This window comes from Anoplopoma fimbria, chromosome 13 (genome assembly GCF_027596085.1).
Source record: "Anoplopoma fimbria isolate UVic2021 breed Golden Eagle Sablefish chromosome 13, Afim_UVic_2022, whole genome shotgun sequence".
Lineage (NCBI taxonomy): Eukaryota > Metazoa > Chordata > Actinopteri > Perciformes > Anoplopomatidae > Anoplopoma > Anoplopoma fimbria.
The window spans coordinates 747,951-767,928 of record NC_072461.1 but is presented as its reverse complement, the minus strand read 5'-3'; the positions used below and the strand labels follow the sequence as shown (position 1 = coordinate 767,928).

The window sequence follows — 19,978 nt, the reverse complement described above, 5'->3', positions numbered from 1 at the left end:
CCCTAATAAAGTAACCTCAAGCAAACCACAAGCATAGCATAGAGTGAGCCAAAGAGAGGGAGTTGTTTAAAGGTGACAAATAAAGGAACAAAATCAATAGCTGCTTTTATTGAATTGGGGTCATTATTGCCACATCGAATGTAATTAATGCAACAATACCTGTCCTCTGATGTAAAAAGGCGTACCTACCAGTCATAGGCATTGACACAATGTACGATATAAAGTAACCAGACTCCCTTAGTATTCTTTCCGTTTAAAACAATCATGATTATTAGCAGAAATCGTTAACTTGTAGAGTATGACGTTAAATATTTCAAAGATCAATACGTACCAGTCTTCAGTTCGGCTTCTATCTTATGCACCAATTAAACAATTAAACTGGTAAATCTATTCCTACAATCTCCCCTGTGGGCAGTAAAGAGCTGTGAACCAATTCTAAAAGAAAGCTTAAATAAGCCATGGACCACATTCATAAAAAAGACGTTATGGTTATATATATTTACAGGTTATATGTTTAGGACCAATCAGGAATGCAGACTTGGTAGATAAACAAGGCAACTTTAAAATGTGGGTGTTTATAATAGTTATGTTGTCTGTCCTTAAAGAGCAAACAGCACATTATTAGTTCAGATCCCATGAGAGGAATCTCTTAGGATCATATGCAGCCTGACTGTCAGCCTAAAGTCCTCAGAATCTTTTCGAAAAAATAAAAACCCAAACAGATCTTACCCTTTGGTTCTTTGAGTTGTTCATCCTGTCATAGAGCAGCACTCTCCCAACTCTCCCACTAGCAGCACCAGGTCCGTCCACCACACACACACACAGTGGAACACCCTAACTCAGATGTTCCTCTGAAGCAGCTCCATTTACTGGCAAAATGGAACAACCGAAAAAATAAAATCCGAAAATAGCTTCCGTCTATTAACCTCCGAAGTTCTTATGGATCCGCAATTTGGGAACGACCGCGGTCATGTGTGCGTCGTCGTCCGAGTCGCTCCAGAGCTCCGGTCCGGATTCACACACACACACACACACACCACACACACACACACACACACCACCACCACCAGCAGCACCAGCACCAGGGAGGATAAAGGCTGACCGACTGATGGACCAACCGAGAGCTGTTTCTGAGGAGGCGTGTGTGTGTGTGTGTGTGTGTGTGTGTGTGTGTGTGTGTGTGTGTGTTCCTAATCTGTGTGTAAGGAGAACGAGCTGTCATCTAGTGTCCAGGGACCTCCAGTGGTCCTTGAGGAGGATCCATGGGCTGATGGCTGCAATGGTATTAATTGTCAACAGTTAATGAGATTGTACTAAAATTACATTTTTGTGTTTACTTTCCCATGGGGTTAAAGGGTCCCTCAAAAAAAAAAAAAAAAAAAAGTCAGCACATGGTCTAAAGCTATTTGGAGGAAACTGAAGGATGCTGGCAGCCCTGAGACTGGCCGTAGTTTGAAGTGGGATGCTTATGATGCTTATGTGTCAATAAAGTACACTGTGTTCGCTCTGTGCCTACACTGCCCACAGTGGGGGGATAAAAACACGGTTTTCTTTTTTTTTTTAAGTTATGACTCAACTTTTTTTCACAAGGCACTAGCCAATACGCCGTTTGCATTTCTGCAACAGTGAAGGCAAAACAACCCACTTTCCCCACACATCCTTGCTTGATTTAAAAAGCAGCTGAATACTGAGTTTATGAAACAAACAAAAAAACATCTCTGCATTTGTCTTGAGGACAGAGTTGTTTTCTCTATTTTTTATTTTGTAATTTTAATAATTCTATGCTACAATTAGATTCACAAGACAGTCACAGCAAAACCTCTCCCTTGATGTCTGCATTGTCAGGTGACCCCATAGAGGAGATGCTGTGCATGTAGATGACTATAAACTCTCTACTGCTACATTTCAAGTCCCTATAGGATTGGCACAGGGATAATGTATGCAATCAGTAAAATATGGCCATCATCATATTTTCATTATTGGAATTCGACAAAAGTCTAATGAAAGAAACATAAATTACAATATCAAAACATCACAGCGTGATCAAACAATATTGGCCATCAACCTACAGTGGGTGCATTTAAATGTAATTCTACTGACATAACAACTCATCATTCAGGGAAAAATAAAAATCTTCATTGTTCTCTCTCTGCCCTCACGCTTTCTGTTCCTGCCTCTGCTTATTGCATGGCCCCAATGTGCGCACTGGGAAGTTGCTGTGCAGCGGAGTGCATCGCCTTGTCGAGCGGTGATGTATGAGAGTGATTTGTGGGCAAGAGGAAACGGAAAACACGGATGAGTCCAGCTAGAACAAAGTGTGTGGCTCCAGGAAATCAGCACTGGACAACTAATCTTTTGAGTGTTACAGATATATTTTGCAAACAGAAGTAAAATGTTGTGAAAATATACCTCTGCAGAAATGAACTGAAAAGCCTCAAACACTTTTATTGTTTTAACATTTTCCTGAATATCCAGCAAAATGGCTGGAACATCCCCAAAAGAAGACAAAAAACACAACACTTGTTTTGTTGTGTGTTGTTTGTGGGTTGAGAAGTGGAATGAGATACAGCGCACAGTCCAGAGATGCAGCAGATGACATGTGGGAGGATCAGGACGGAGGAGGAGAGAGTCAGTCTGTGGGCAGCCTTGGCTAATGGCAACAGAGCAACAACGTCCACCTCAATGGTACAATAATACATCTGTGCATTTGGCTGGCTGAATGCAGCTCCTAACCTCAAGCCTAGGACAACAGAGGAGGACGGGGGGTGCTTTGTCCTGGCATTCACCTCATCAACACCGACAAGAACGTTAACGAAGTATAATTTGCCTTTAACCCACTAATCCATCCATCTCTCTCTCTCTCTGCTGATCTCTCCTTGTGAGCAGACGTGTGCAACAAAAACAAGATGAGCCTTGATAACTCAGGACTTAGAGCTGTAAATATCCTACAGTTAATCAGATTAAGGTTTCATCAGCAAGAAGCCGTGCCAGAGAGCCAGCAGGAGCAGTGCTGTTGGAGACGAATTTACACTCACAGTTCACTGGAGGGTTCGGGAAACAACACCCGTGAGTAACCATACCGATGCCAGCATGTACAGCATACACAGACAAAACAGTGGTGGCTTAAACAATGTTGTCACCTGTTAAATTGGAAAATAATATGGGCCAAACCATGACACATTACATATTCAAGGAATCTGGACATAAGATAAGGAACATTCTTGCTGAATGACTCATGGGGACCAGCTGAATGAATGATTACCATCATTCTCAGTGTTATAACACAGCGTTTCACAGGATGAGAGGACATCCCTCCAGACAGACCAACATACTCAGCCCCCTCCCTCTGAGACTGGAACACTTCCTATTGACTCACTGACAAGGGTGTTTTCCCCAAACAAGTGTTTCCATTCCTTTTTGCTGCTACTGTACATCCCCAAGATCCCTTCCTCCCTCTGCAGAGGCAGAGTCTGTTGTAGCCATGTGTCTAATTATAGCACATGTTCCCAAACCATGTTTAATTTGTTATCTTTTTATAAGCGTAAATAAGAATGGAATCTTAATTCCTATGACAGCCTGAAGGAGCGCCTTTGCAGAAAATAAGCTTAGCTGAATTCAAACATTGAGTTTGTGCAGATTTTAATCTGCTGCCTCTGATCATAGCAGTTGTTAAGGGACAGGCCCGTGTTTCTCTCTTTTTTTGACAGCCCTTTGTTTGAATAAAGGTATTTGGGTAATTTCACATAAACTGACCCAAAGGACAGTTTAGTTAGTATATGGATGAGCTTCAATTGCTGTATTAAATGGTGCCGGTAATAAGAGTGAAAATACAGACATTTTATAGCTCATCTTCCTGTTACCGCCGATTCTTAGACCAATATTTATTTTATGCTGGCTTTATGGTGGGTAGCCAATCAGCCCCCTATTGGCCATAAGAGGGCATGGCAACATCTGGACACAAACAGGATCATTCACTTCACTCTGCTGAACTGTGCCTCAAGTCTGAGAAACTGTGTCCGTATTATTATGTGCTGGTCATGGTTTTATTTTATGCAAGGACCAAGAAGCATTTATAGTGACAAGCTTTCCTCCCAGTGTCTGGCAGCCCGGGAACAGGTCATGGGATGCTGGGAGCAGACTAGAGCCTGACACCAAACAGACTTGACATCAACATCACAGAGTGATTGATTCAAGCTTGTTATAACAAAGGGGATATTTATTCACATGTCATAGCTGTGTAGTTTACACACTAATACAGAGTTTATCTGTAAATCTAAATGACAAAAACTGCATATCTCATTAATATCAACAGTATCAATATCTGCAACATGAGAAACCTAACAAACATCATGGTACACATGTCATCAGTGATGCATAGCTATTGCAACCTATACCTTAGTATTATGTAAGTTAAATAAACAGTGATCCTATTCAGAGTTATATATACTGACCGTCAATCTGGGTGGATTTTACAGTGACAGCTGCGGTTGTTAACTGCGAGGACGAGAGTTGTGTGTGTGTGTGTGTGTGTGTGTGTGTTTCTATGTAGGCCAAATAGTCCCTCAATAAACTTACACATGAAGTTGCATAACGACCAACAGCCAGTGTTTAGTGACATACGGATCAGTGGCACAGTGTTTCAGAGCGGCTCAGTGTGGCGGGGGATGAATAGGCGTCTCAGTGCGGTTAGCGGTTTGTCTCAACCAATCATATCGAGCTATTCCTCTCCCCAGAACCAACTGGGATCCCTGTCCCCTTCCTGAGTCTGTCCAAACAATAAGATGGATTAACCTTTTCATCTCCGAATGAAGACACATACAGACATATGGACACTCTTCAACTCTGACGAAAGCTCTGCAAGCTTTTTCTGAAAATACTTGAAGGGGAAGGAGGATACAGAAGGTAATAGATTAAATAGTGTGTGTGTGTTTCTTATTTGTGTCTTTGTAATGCAAGGAGTAGACATGGCAGGATATGAAAATGTTGTAACACGATTATGCCGTCCAAAATTAAATTCTGCTTAAAACTATAACATGTTGTTAAAAAAAACCCTAATATTTTCCCTTCAATCCCACTTCTTTTTTAGTGAAAAACAAACAAACAAACAATCTTGAATAAGGTAATCATAAATCATAAGGTCATAAGGATAACAAAATGAAAAATGACGATATTCCCATAAATGATACCGATAATAGAAAATTTGGTACCGATCAACTTAATGTGAGTGTTCTATATTGTCCCATCCCCTTGCAAGGAGACAGCAGGAAGTCGAAAAGACTGTGGTACGAACACAACAGCCTGTGTACAATTCTCAAAGGTTATTATGCACACATAATTCCCACACACACACACACACACACACACACACACACACACACACACACACACACACACACACACACACACACACACACACACACACACACACACACACACACACACACACACACACACACACACACACACACACACACACACACACACACACACACACACACACACACACAGAGAGACCTTCCCCTAATGTGACCCTGAAATTTGACCCCAAGTCCCAAAAATGACATCATCCGGCTGGACAGTTTGTTCCACTGATCTCATCACGGTGAGGCACAGATGTTGTTTTTTTTGTGAAAGGGGGAGTTGTTTGGGGGTGGAACAGCTCAGCCATGCCTCTCAACACCTTCGTACCACAACAAGAGGCCCCCTTTTCAGCAACCTTGGCCCTCAGATCTACCTCAGCCTTAAGGCCCATCTCCTGCTGACCCGACTCTAAACCCTGGAATTCCCCCCCGTGAAGGTTTGCCTATGGCATCTAGGTTTTCCTTAGCAGCACAAACATTAAATCTTAAGGCGTCCAACCACAGAAGTCACATAAAACTCAAGTTGTCTCTTGTTGCTGTGATAATTTAGCCTCCTGCGAATGCTGCAAGGCCATCTGCTTTCTCTGTGTCACTTAAGTTGTGTATGACTCAAATTAATAAACATTAAGATAACCAAACAGCTCTTTATGTGAAGTTAATGGGTCTCTTACAGACGCTGCGAAAAAGAGAGATGGAGACGAGAAAATAACATCATTACATCATAAATGCAAGAGAGAAGATATCGTCTCTTGTCCTTGATGGAAGCAGAATGGACTCTCAGATGGTCAGATGGCGGCCCTCCAAATGCTTACATTGAGTTGTCCCATCTGCCAAACACACCCACCACCAGTGACACACTCACATACACACTCATTCACGCACATACATGAGCAGCAACTTAGTGGCCAAGAATCCTGCAGTGTGCAGTGATTCAATCAGACACTTTGGCTTGCTGCTCAAATGCACATCACACACACATGCTGCCCCAAAAGGTACAATCTGTGGAGTGACAAGGATGCTGGTGATGCTAAGGATGCTTTCAACTTCACTGAGGAATGGATTGTTTTAATGGTGGTAATTGCTTGTTTAGGTAACTCTTGCTTCACTCGTCCTCCGCCTCTCTGACTCCCACCGACTCTCTGTTTCAGGCCACTAACCTTGCATGGTAACAGTGTTGGGAGGGATAGAGAGATTAGAAACACACAGAAATAGACTGAATTTATTCACCCATACTGCAAAACTCCCCCACATACTGTACATTAACCTCATCAAAGGCTCAAGTCAATAGTCACTGCATGAACCATAAACTTTCACACAATCATGTACACTGTGCAGAGTTTATCTCACAAGCCGCAAAGCACACAAATAGAACACAAAGATGCGAGCAGAAATTGCATCCATATGGACAAACACAAAAGCAACATCTACAGGCTCAATTAAACACATTACCAAATGCTCTTTTTAAACACAGTGTGTTCTTGCACACATTTTCAAAGACAACCATCTGATTAAACAGCCTGTGCAACCAGCTGCATCGCCAGAACATGTTCAGACGATCTTAATTACATGTTTAACAATGGAATACTGTGTTTTTTAACATTTCCACTTCAAATCAGTGACTTCTGAGCTGTTGACATGAGGAGTCAAACATAGCTTTAAATCCAATCTGTTCTGCTTATTAGAATAATGCCTGCAGTCTCTATTCAAATAGCTTAAGTGACTTAAATTTTCTTTGCAGCTGCAAAATAAAGCCCTTTAACTAAAAAGCCAAAGTGTCTTTGTGCGTGCCCAGGTGAAAGCCGATAGAGTGGAGAAAGAGGATTAAAGAAAGTAGATGCTGAAGGGTGAGATAAAAGAGTGTGGAAATAAAGGCCAAAAGCAGAGATAGAGGCGGCAGAGAGACGAGAGGACAGCAGAGTGAAATCATCAGGGATCCAGGCGGAGATAGTGAGGAAAGGGAAGTGAATGACAAAAAGAAACAAGCTGGGAAGGAGCGGGGAGTCAGGTCGATGTTCCAATAACAGCATATCTGGGTTTGGCTTTGTGTTTGCTCCTTCTCACTCTCCTGGCTCATGCCTGCTGTTTTTTAAAGGAAGCTTGGTTCAGGCGATGGCATCTAACTGGTTCCTGCTCACACAGTGGGCCTATTCAGACCTGTACTGCTCCTCCTAACCGCTGCATGGGCGATGGCTGGGGTGAGGACTGAGGTACAGGGGGGCGTGCAGAGGTGAGGTGGGGAGCCAGATGGTTTGAAGTCAGTAGACTTGAGGCTGGCAGGGGAGAGAGGAAGGCTTGGAAGAGATGGCTTAGAGTTAGGAGCTAGTTTTGTGGTTGGTAGGGAGAGACGGGTGTGTGTGATGTGATACAAAGCCCCCTTTCTCCTCTACCTCGCACACTCTGTGCCTGCATTTGGCATACAGCAGTGGAAGAACTGGAATCCACTGTAGCCATCCGTGATATAGATGCCAAACACACACAACACACACACACACAGCAAACAGACTAAACCCCATGTGCAGAACACTTACATGTGAATAAACCTGGCTATTTCCATTCATTTTGAGGCTGTTGCAATACTGTAGAATTGCTTCTATCTAATTCAAAACCAATGCAAAAAGCCAAATTAAAAGAACTTCCAGTAACAGAGAAATCCAGGGTGATAAACCTAATGTCCCTAATCAAAGCAAAGCACTCGGCTTGATTATGTGGCTTACAGTATTGGCTTATAACTCTTTGCAAATATTTACTCACATAAACTCTCAGAGGCACACAGGCTCAGCGGGTTAGCGGTGTGTGCGATGAAGTAGTGCGTTGTGGAGGAATGTCAGTTAGCTCAGATGTGACTGTGTATCCTGTATCACAGGAGAGCGAGCGCTGTTAGCTTTAGCACACCTTCCACTGAAGCAAGCAGGTCTGGTGTAACTTAGGCTACCTAAACAACCTCACAGCTGAACACACACACACACACACACACACACACACACACACACACACACACACACACACACACACACACACACACACACACACACACACACACACACACACACACACACACACACACACACACACACACACACACACACCTTCATGGAAAGATATATTGCTACTAACTTTAATGCTAAAAGGATGAATTCATCACAAGGAGAGAAAGGGCAATAAAATAAAGATTTTACAGATAAATGACAACTATAAAAGAAGAATGTAACTGAGGACGACAAGAACAGAAAAAATAGGATAAGAACATTGCAAATAAAAAAATGTATGCAACTCCAAGTCTAGGTCCACGTAAGACAGGGGACTGAAACTAAATCTCACATGCACGGTTTTGCAGTCCCAGTATAAATAAGATTAACCTCTGCTCTTTCTAAAAAGATCATCATTCAGGTTGGGATTCATCAGTCTAGCTGAAGTGCACAAGAAGATACTGCTTTACTGTCCCCGAGCAGGCAGGGATTAACTGCTGTCAGTGTGGCCTTTACCCTCCAAGACCTGCTTCATTTAGAAAGCATGAGGTCGGGGTTGAAATATCGGTTACCAGGACTGATACTTAGAAGGGTTTATATACAGAATGGAAATGGCAGAATAGCCATAGTGAATGTTTTCTGACACATGACAACAAATATGTGCAGGGGAACAAACTGAATCAAATAAAAAAAATGATATTTCTGTGCAAGCACAGTTTCAAATAGAAACAGAGACTGTATTGATCTGGGTGGACAGATCAACTTCTGATAAATCCAACCCAATTAAACGGTGACAACAGTGATCTGAGAAGGGAGCCTACATGAATACCAGCCAATGGATGTTTAACGCCTGCCTGTGCTGTCTAGAATCTGCTGAACTATCTGAGGCATGGTCACAGCTAAGTTTAGGGTTTGGGAGCGTGTGAGAGGTCAAACATGAGTCCCAGGGTGAGGCAGCAAGAAAATCCCTTCTGAAACCCCCACGAGAGCTCGTCGTCAACAAGGGTCAGAGCTTCCAGAACATGTTATGGTCAATCTGTCAATTTGCTTAAGGATTTCCATACAACTTGTTGATTAATAGTAAAAACCATAGTTGCAGTATATAAGCCTTATTACAAGCATGATATCCTGTTTGGCTATTTAAGTGTTGCTCTTTAGCAAATCATTTGGGGATTTTCTAACCACAGATGCTTTATAACATGTTATTTAATTTAACCACACTTCCCAGTTGGTGTTTTCCACAGGTTCATCAAGTAGTGAAGGTTCAGTTCTTACAGTTCAAATACCTCAACAAATACAACAACTGTAGCAGAGCCTAAAAAGGGGATCTCTTAAATCTTTTATTAGATAATATATTATTGGTATGATCGGTAGCAGCCAGAGCTGAAGCAGCTTAATGCCCCAGGCTGCACCCCTTCTCAGTTAATCATGGCCACTGTGACCCAGTGAGGTCAACACACACACACAGTCACTCATAGAGAAAGTATTGTACTGTCACAAACAATGACTGACTTACACAATGGGCACAACACAAATCCTGCTTTTATAACTTGCAAAAAAAAATAAAAAATGAACGACCTCAGAAACCCTTTCAACAAATGTCACGATCCATGAATTCAAAGCTGGTCTGCAGGCTAAAATTAGACCAGGGAGAAAGTGTCTATCTACAGCCCCCCGGGCTCTACCCATGTGGAGAACGGGACAGGACGGTGGGGACACAGTCCAAAAATGAGAAGAGGGATGAGAAGCAGGATAGGAGAAGACAAACAGGCCATTAAAAAAGCGTATTTGGGTTTGTAGTGACAGGAAACGTTGCGTCTATCAATGGTAGCCAGTTCAATTACATCATTTTGTTGCTCCCACTGGGAAACAGTAATTACACAAGAACATTTCCTGTTTCCCATTGGCCACCTCTCCTCTTATTTGGGCAAAATTGCTTTTTACACTTTGCATGTGACTAAAGAAGAAGAGCTGCTGCGACTGTCTTACGGAGGAAAACACAACGGAGCCAAGAATGCAGCCATTCCCATGATAAACGGACTTGTTAAAACCTGAAGACCAGAAAAATGTCTTCCTACTGAGCTTGCAAACAACACAATGGCTGCTCTCTTTCCCCTCCTCACACAGCAATTATACAAGACTAAGGAATGCTGGAACCTCGGGACATGCATGATCTTTTCACTTTTATAAATCATTTTCAAAATGACATACGATCGTATCTTCTGAGATGACCAGTGCAGAAAAACAGCAGCAAACAAGGTGTTCTTCTGTATAGTTTGTAAATCTATACTCTGTACTATGTGTGTGCATTGGGTGGGAGTGGCTTTCAGATATATGTTGCCGCAGGGAAAAACAAAAAGGAGGAGAAAAGGGTTTACAGTGTAATAATTGCAAGTCGTGATGATCCAGCAGGACCTTTATGAAAGACCCTGGAGCAAAAAAACATCCATAGCTAGCCGGAATTACAGTTAAACTGTGGGCCGAGAAGCTCAGCTACATACAAAGAATCCCTGTCTCATAAACCCACCCAGGCAGAGGAGACATGGGGGGAGGGAGGGGAAGAGCGAGTGAGCAAACAAGTCCGTGTTTACCAGCAAAAAATACTTATATGAGCTGAACACGAGCACAACTTTCTATCCAACGATCTGAAATGATCAATGGCTATTGCAGAGTAATGCCTATCTGCAGCCGACTCTGATCTCTGAACTCCCTGTGGAGGAGCAGAAGCGACACGTTTTCCCCCATTGGGCTAAATATGGACTCTTCGTCTCGTTGTTATACATTCCTACCCTTGAAATTGCATTTACAGAAATAACACTGAGACAACTAAATGCTTAAGATGTTATCTACATACCAACATAATGCCCCAGATTCAATATTCAGACGAAGTACCACTTTCAAGTCTTAGTCCTTGCTGTAAACAACGGTCTTCATCAAAGGAGGCTCTGTGACAAGAACTGATAACCTGATTAGTTCCCGATCAACTTCTTGGTAAAAAACACCTTGTGACAGCTGCTTTGTGACATTTCAGGCTACAGGTGTTGCATAAGCCTCAGGAAAACACGGCACCACAAGGGTCTCTAAAGTGGAGTTTTAAAGACAAATTCAAGTATTTGGGAACCATAATGTCTCAGAAAGAGAATAGTATTAAGCCTCACACAAGCTGAAGCTGGCATGAGTTTGTGTTGCTCTGTGGCGCTTGGCACAGGTATATAAACAAATAAACACCTTGCACATGAAAACGATGCCAAACCACCAGAAGGTACAACACACCAGTGAGTGATATCACCTCTCATATAGCTCTTGTGTCACACAGCTGAAGGCTTTTTGGAACACTTTTTGGACAAGATTTAATTTGACATATAGTGGAAGAGGGGTGCATGGTGGTGTAGTGGTTAGCACTGTCGCCTCACAGCAATGGGTTCAATTCCCGGGCTGGACAACCTTCTGTGTGGAGTTTGCATGTTCTCCCCGTGTCAGCGTGGGTTCTCTCCGGGTTCTCCGGCTTCCTCCCACAGTCCAAAGACATGCAGCTTAGGTGCACTGAAGACTCTAAACTGCCCGTAGGTGTGAATGTGAGTGTGAATGGTTGTTTGTCTCTATATGTCAGCCCTGTGACAGACTGGAGACCTGTCCAGGGTGAACCCTGCCTTCAACCAATGACAGCTGAGATCGGCTCCAGCACCCCTGCGACCCTTAACTGGATAAGCAGGTTACGGAAAATGGATGGATGGATATAGTGGAAGAGAACCAGTCTGCCTTTTTAACAGCTGCAGCACAGACAGCTCATATCTTTGCAGATTATTGAGCCAGAAAATAGAATTTCCCTTTGAAATTCTTGTAACATTTCCAGTGGCCATGTGTCTCTTCCTTTTTTTAACTCTGTTAAGAATGAAATGGACACATTCATCACACAATACTAACACACACACACACACACACACACACACACACACACACACACACACACACACACACACACAGACTTATGAGGCCCATATGTGCAGCTGTGGACTGTGTGTGAACCCCAGTTGGAAGGGGAGACACAGAGATGGATGGCGTGCAGTGTTTTGTTTTCAGTTTACTGTCAGTGTAAGATTTGCCATCTGTAACGGGGAGACCACACTAGTGTCAGCTCGACTTGTTTGTCTCTTATAGAAAGATCCTTCACCCAACCCCTCTGCAAACGTTACAACACAGCACAGCTGCAAACACAGCGAACACATTGATACACAGGGATTAAAAAAAGGATCTGCTTGTTCTCAATGTGGATAGTCAGTCAATCAAGAAAAATAAAGTTAAACAGTGTGAGACATGACCACACAGCCCACAGCTATGAGACTATGTAAATACTTGTGACAACAGCAAAAATAACAGCATAAAAAACGTAATCAGAAGGTCAGAGACAAGTGATGGTCAACTAGAAATGAAAAGGAACTTTTACCTGTAAACTGAGTGCAATCTGACGGATGTACATCATATTGAGATCCTCTAATATCCACAGTTTTTCCTCCATGTTTGCGAATTTATCAACTGGCATCCTTCCGGCAGATATCCACAAAATCACTGTTTCTCCTTCAAGTTATTGATCAAACTGCTCCTCCGCAGGTAAAGTTCATTCTGACAGAGTCTCCTTCAATAAGTGCGTAAAAAGTTCGGCTCCTCACGCAAAACCAGCCTCCAGCAGAGCAAACAGAGGAGGAGCAGATGACAGCATGGCTGCACTGTAACAACCCTGTCCATTAAAAAAAGAAAAAGAAAAACCCCCAACCCGTTCACTGCGCGTATTCTTCTTCTCTACTTTCCTCTCCAACACCCACAGTCAGGAAAGAATGGAGCCTTTTAAAATGCAGTTCTTCTCTTTGTGTCTCTGCGTCCCGAATGTGAAAGCAGTCTGTCCTCTGTGACAGGACAGACAGACAGACAGGACAGACCTCAGACAGGAGAACCTCTGTGAGACAGGAGAACCTCTCCACAAAAGGGCATCGCCTCGGGAGTGAGCGACACTAGTGCGTCGGTGCTGATGGTAATGAACTTTTTAAAAAAAGAAGAAAGAGAGAGAGAGGAGGGGATTACTGTAGCAGCCCGAACGCCCCTTTTAAACAAATAAACAGCAAATACCACAGCACCACACAAGCATACCATGGGAAGCTTTGTTCTCTTTACTGGCGTGATAATAAATGGAGAAATATAACGTGTCAGCTTCATGTGGAGAGTGAAAGAATCACCCAGAGATGTTATCTAGCAGCAACCTTAGAAAGTGTGATACACTGAGATCATAGGGGAATTACAATTCTTTCATTTTTTTTAACTTTGAGAAAAAGAAGGGATTCGTTTTAAAAACTCGTATTAGTTGTTGCACTTACTGTATTTGTATCAGTTCGCTGCACTTATTGAATTTGTATTTGTTTACTGCACTTATCCTATTCGTAGTAGTTTGTAGCACTTATTATATTCGTATTAGTCTGTTGCAATTATTGTTTTCGTAGTAACTCGCCTCTGCACTATACTTTTGCTCTGGTTTATGCTTTAAGATGCTTGTTTAAGAAAGGAGATGCACTGATGACTTCTGGTGACTAGTAGTTCTCTTGAATACCTATGTTGAATACACTTCCTGTAAGTCGCTTTGGATAAAAGCGTCTGCTACATGACTGTAATGTAATGTAATGTAATGTAAAAAAACAAAACGTGTGCTGCTGTTAACGTGGATACATTGAAAACGCACTTACTTGAGGAATACATTATATACCATGGTTATATATATCTTAGTGGGCCACAGGGTCACAAGCATTTGTCAAAGTCAAATGCATATTTCATAGGGTAGACCCCCAGTGTTACAGATCTTTCAATCTTTTATCGTTTCGCCTTTTAAATATTAATGCAAGTCTCTCCTGGCAATTCTTACCACACCCAACAAAAATATTGGTTCCTAAAAAGACGCGTCAACTTCCCATTCAATGGGATAGTAAGGTGTCACAAAAATACGAGGAAGGTGTTTTTAAAAGTGAGAAATATTCCCCAAACAACAACATTAAAAGTCCTCGAGCACCACTAGTCCCCTTCCCATCACGGCAGCTGTTTGGTGTCCAGACACTTCTGTTCTCAAAACAAGACGATCCAAAAGTTTACTCCATGTGACTTTCAGCCATAAACAGTACTGATGGATCCGCTTCAGGTTTACGGTTGATCTGCCTTTGCTCTTCAGAACATACACGGTTAATTTAGGAGCACCGAGTCTCCAACTGTTCTCTCCGGCGCGTTAATCCTGGACCTCATACAGCTGTTGTGTGATGAGTCTATCCTCCCTCGTGGCGCTTGTGAGACCACGCTGCGCAAACCACGCAGACAACTCAACAGGAACCCGGCATCACAATGCGCACCGCTCCGAGAGGCGCTCTAATTAAAACCCATCCTTCTGATATACGTCAACACCAACGCAGACGAGAGGACCAGGGGAAGGCAGAGCATCACTGCGGGACTTCAAGAGCTCATCATGACGAAGAAGATCACTCTTAATTCATCCGAATGCTTTATTATTAAGAATAAGGATGGTTTTCTTGATACAAGTCCCTTTGGTGTGACCATGGGGCCACCCCTCTCCACACACATGCCCATATGGCACTCCATCCCTGAAGCATGTCCTCCAAACTCTTCTACAAACAGTGAAAACAAAAGGAGCTGTAAAACCCCTTTCACCTCAGAGGTGAGGAGGAGAGGGGTGCCAGTAGGGAGCCCGGTCATTTACCCAAGAAAAGCCTCCACCCTCAAGAGTTTAAATCACGGGGCTAATCTGTGCACCAACACACAGAGGAGAGATTTATTGCTCTCGAGGTGGAAAGAGAAATAGTTGAGGTGGGCGCAAAGAGGAAGGGTTATAGGTGCTCACAAGGCATTCAGGGATTTGTGTGTTGTGTGTGTGTGTGTGTGTGTGTGTGTGTGTGTGTGTGTGTGTGTGTGTGTGTGTGTGTGTGTGTGTGTGTGTATTCAATTCACAATTCACAGTGTGTACACAGTCAATCCCCTCGGAAAGTCGATCTGGCATGCTGCTGAACTAGAAAATATTCACTTAACAAGAACTCAAACGCCTTGAACGCTGTACTGAATTGTGTTTAAACAAGCCTTTAATGAAGTGATACAGTTTTTCTCACAGCTGTTCTCACTTATTCATTGAAATACATGGATGTGTGTTAAAAGAATTAACAAGCTACAGGACAACAACGTTTTATTCCAGTGTCACTTAATCCGTTTAGTCTTTCTTTTGCCTCTCTTTACAGCAGCAGCAGTTCTGTGAAGCAGAGCATGCTGCAGGTAAATCTCCCTGCAGTAAAACACTAAGACTGACACCTTTGACAAAAGCCTAGAGGCTGAACAAAAACAGACAGAAAACAGCTATTATCTCGATGACAGGGCACGCTGGCAGGCAGGCAGGCGACTCGCTCAAACATTGAGCATCGCTGCTTCTTGGCCAGGAGCCACGGAGGACGAGGGAGGCTCAGCTACTCTGGGACAGTTGATCAGCAGGTAGTGCAGAGGCCTAACTGCTTTAGGCCTGACTGGGATTTCTGCGATGTTTAATGGTGATTACCTACTGATGGGATGGTGGATTACCAGCTCGGTCCGACTGTAGCGGGGCCAGATGTGCTAATTGTCTGCCTAGAGGGAGAAGTGAAACCAATATATTACACAATCAGTTAATCCAGCGCTAACTCCGAGGTTTGATCAAAGCAGGGGTGATTAGGTAACACCAACAGGAATCACTTGTTCCATGAACAGATTAGAAAATTTGGATAAAATCCCCTTCTCCCAAACACACACATACAAACACACAGCCGGCACGCACACACACACACACACACACACATACACACATACACACAAACACTTGCATAATATGTTGTGAGAGGGTTGGACAGCTTTCAAGACAATAGCCGGTGCTTTTCTTGTTTCTGAACGGATGTGTGGAGGAATACAGAAAACGTCCTGTCCATAAATTTAATCAGCTGGAGGAAAACACGCTGGAGTCGGAGCTGAGAGTTACTCAGCAAAAAAAAAAAAAAAAAAGATATATTACAGACTAGTGTTATACATGTAGTGTTTGCAGTGGAGGAAAGAAAGGGTATCAATTTTAAGGCTGGGTTATATTTTGATCTTTTCAATCAGGCTGACAGTGCCGATGTTTGGGGAAGAAAGCCTTTAGAGACAAATGGACTCCATACAATATGTGTATTAATGAATGGTGTATTAAAATTACACATTTGTTATTGCAAATGTAAGAAAGTCAAAGGATGATTTTTGTTTGTCACATATTTATAGTGTTGTTCATTATTTTCTATTGGCTGTAATACCTTAATCAGCAGAGTACTAGCCAAGATCAAGGAACGCAGTAGAGCAAATCTGATGGTGCAAGAAAAACAAGCTTTCAGACGATTAAACAGGTTGTAAACAGGCCAACATTTCACCAGATTATCTGAACCAATATATTTAGACTACGGCAAAGGTCAAAGTTGAACCCAGAAGTAGGTCTGTAAACTATGATTGATATTTAGATTGAACTGTTTGGATAATATTCTTACTGTTTGCTTTCAAGTAAGTTTTTCTAACCTGGATTCTTCTGGATCTCTGCAATTCCCTTTTTGATTATTGAATGTCATTGTTAATGATATTATAGGATTAAGGGCAAAAGCTATTAAAAACAGAAACTAGTTGTAATACATCCTAATACACTTTAATATCACCAGACTCATATGCTTCACAATAAAGAGTATGCCCGGTGTTCAGAAGGGAAAAAGAGCCCTGAGGAGATCTATATGATACTCTGCAGAATGTAAAGAGAACAAACACACTGATTGTAATCACACAAATGTCATTTTCATCTTCTTATCAGCACTATCTTACAGCCTCAGATACCAACGCCATCTTTTATCTTTCCAATTATAGAGCATCTGCTGAAGGTTAAAAGCTGACTTTAGTTTAACTCTTATTGTGGCAGCAGAACAGGGCAGGGAAACAGGAGAGGGCCCCAGGCCAGCCGGGCCCCAAACCACAACAAAGAGACATGACTGTCATCTAGACCCAATCTGAAAACTGATCCACGCCCACACCACGACTCCCACTTGCCAAATAAGACATAGACACACAGACACAAGCCTACACTTACATATAAAATACACACCCAGGCATAAACAAACACCCTGTGAACCATGTGTGACACACACACACACACACACACACACACACACACACACACACACACACACACACACACACACACACAGACACACACACACACACACGTGGCAGAAGTGTCCAAAACACAAGACTAATGCAGCTGATAGAGGTTTGTCTGTCTGATTATGGCCTGTCAAGCAAACGTCCTCCCTGCTGTTTCACACAGAGGGCAAAAAATCCAAATAAGAAGTATTGCAGAACTTATTCTCTCTGTGTGTTTGTACACTCTCAGACAGTTGATTGCACAAGGACGGTGAAAGAATAAAAGGCTTTTTTAAACTGATTTATAGTCACACACTGAAAATGGGATCTTCCAAAGTGCCAGGTTACACATTTGTTCCTGTGAGATGTGCATCACAACAGCCTCAACAGATTTAAATATCACAGGGCTTCAGTTACATGGCAGTGTTACGCAGGCACTTGGTCACATCTGTTTGACTTGATGACAGCAAGGTGTGACGAGCTGTGAGACCAGATGCATCGTGGAGAAATCCCCCTGGAGGTCAGTTCTCAGTTATAGAGCATTGAATACCTGTGCTGACAGCTACGCAGTCATAAGTCAGACACAGAGACGGAGTAATGACATTGTAAATCTCATCGACAGTCTACCTTGTTATTAGATGTATCACTTTCAGTCTGTAATGTCTGAGTGATCCAGCTTCTTCTGTAAGATTACATCCAGGGGATGTTATGTGGATGCCATAAAGAACGTTCTACTAGATATCCATCATCAGAATCTGAGTAATACTGCAAATGAAACGTCGGGCATGGACCCACACATCATCCAGATGGTGCTCTTATTCTACAGGAAATTCCATATTGAAGAAAAAGGATGTATGCGTCACAGACGGTGGATTAGCTTAGATAAACTGGGGGGAGAAGCCTTCTTCATCACACACAACAATAACAGAACAGGGACTCCTATTAGCACCTGGTTTGAGGGGCCATCTTATTTCTCTACATAACCCTCTGAAGGAAAAACAGGCTGGAGTACTTATACACAACCAGGCACACACAAACATACCTATAGAGACAGTTGTGCAGCATGTCAGCGGTAAGCAGAGCACTCTGGCTGCTTTCCAGAATCATTGCTGACTTTCAGGAACGCTACCTCAGCCTGTCACAGGAGACTGCAGCATCTCATCGCTCTGAAGAAGCGGGCCGCTCAGTGAAAGAGAAACTCACTCGTTAGGCAATTCATCTCCATTGATTTCTACCCTCAGGGGTGCAGGCTGTGCAATATCAGAGACAGATATGAGTGGATTTAAGAGGATATGTACACGGAGGCCATCCATTGAGTATCTAATCATATGAATGCTTTTCTTAAACAACTATTAATGACTTGAATATGAAGTGAATGTCAAATCTGTAAAGGTAAGGTGATAAAGAAGAGAGAGAGGTGCGTCAGTGGCTCCTGGGCTGCTGCAGGACCTAAAATGGAGCAATAGCTCCCTCTGCAGAGCAGAAACAGCATCACAGCAAGATGTGCCACAATGTGAAACACAATTCAACAGTCCTGGAAGTTTCACAGTGCTTTAAACAAGTTACAATAATAACAGCTATTATTATTATTATTATTATCATCATCATTATTAAACATTAAGTTGAGATGGGAGTCCACATAAATTTGTTGATTAATAATTGTTGAATGACAAGGCTGTGCTCAACCAAATAAATTCTTATCCGGCTAACACTATTTTGTCGACTCAATTCATTGATTTAATCGTTAGATCCATAAAAGTGAGTTTCTCCACAAAGTAGCACATAAAATCACCACTTTAAATCTTTTGTTAACCAGAGATGTGTCATAGGTTTCTTGAAAATAAGTGATTCAGCATGAAAAAAATCCTAAAAACGATTATAGAAATCTTAGAAATATAGAAATCTCTCAAAATGACTGATTAGTGGACTAAGAGTAGGTAGCCCTATGAATAATAGACTGAGAAAGAAGGTAATGTGCTAGTAATTTCTTTCCAAGTCGACCTAGACATGACACAAAAGAGCTCCACAGACATGAGACTGATCAGTAAAGAGAAAGACAGAAATAAAGAGAGATAGAAAACAACTCATTGTTCCATATATAAATAGTCAACCTAAAAAATAAAATAAAACAAAAAAATGTTGCACTTTTATTTGCTGGGACGCCACTTTTGCCAGAACATAATAAATATTTTAGGAGCTCACCCTGAGAGGCTGCTGTTTGTAGTAAAAGTCTGTCTGGGTAAAATTGAAGACAGGAGCCACAAATGTAAACATCTGCAGAAACAGTATAATAATGTAAACATCTGCAGAAACAATATAATAATGTAAACATCTGCAGAAACAGTATAATAATGTAAACATCTGCAGAAACAATATAAGAATGTAAACATCTGCAGAGGAGACGTTAGGGAGAACATATCTCAAACTGACAAGCATAACATC

General features: G+C 42.2%; 1 protein-coding gene across 2 annotated transcripts in view; it reads right to left on the bottom strand.

The window, feature by feature from the left end:
• rtkna (rhotekin a) overlaps positions 1-19,978 on the bottom strand; it is a 55,021-nt gene that overhangs the window by 25,137 nt on the left and 9,906 nt on the right. The window contains exon 1 of one of the 2 annotated variants that reach the window (XM_054610829.1): positions 12,771-12,820. The exons of the other annotated variant lie outside the window; for it this stretch is intronic. Within the exon in view, the coding sequence (XP_054466804.1) occupies positions 12,771-12,806 (36 nt within the window). The 5' untranslated portion in view covers positions 12,807-12,820. Of the gene's footprint in view, positions 1-12,770; positions 12,821-19,978 lie in introns of those variants that run through there. 2 annotated transcript variants of the gene reach the window in all.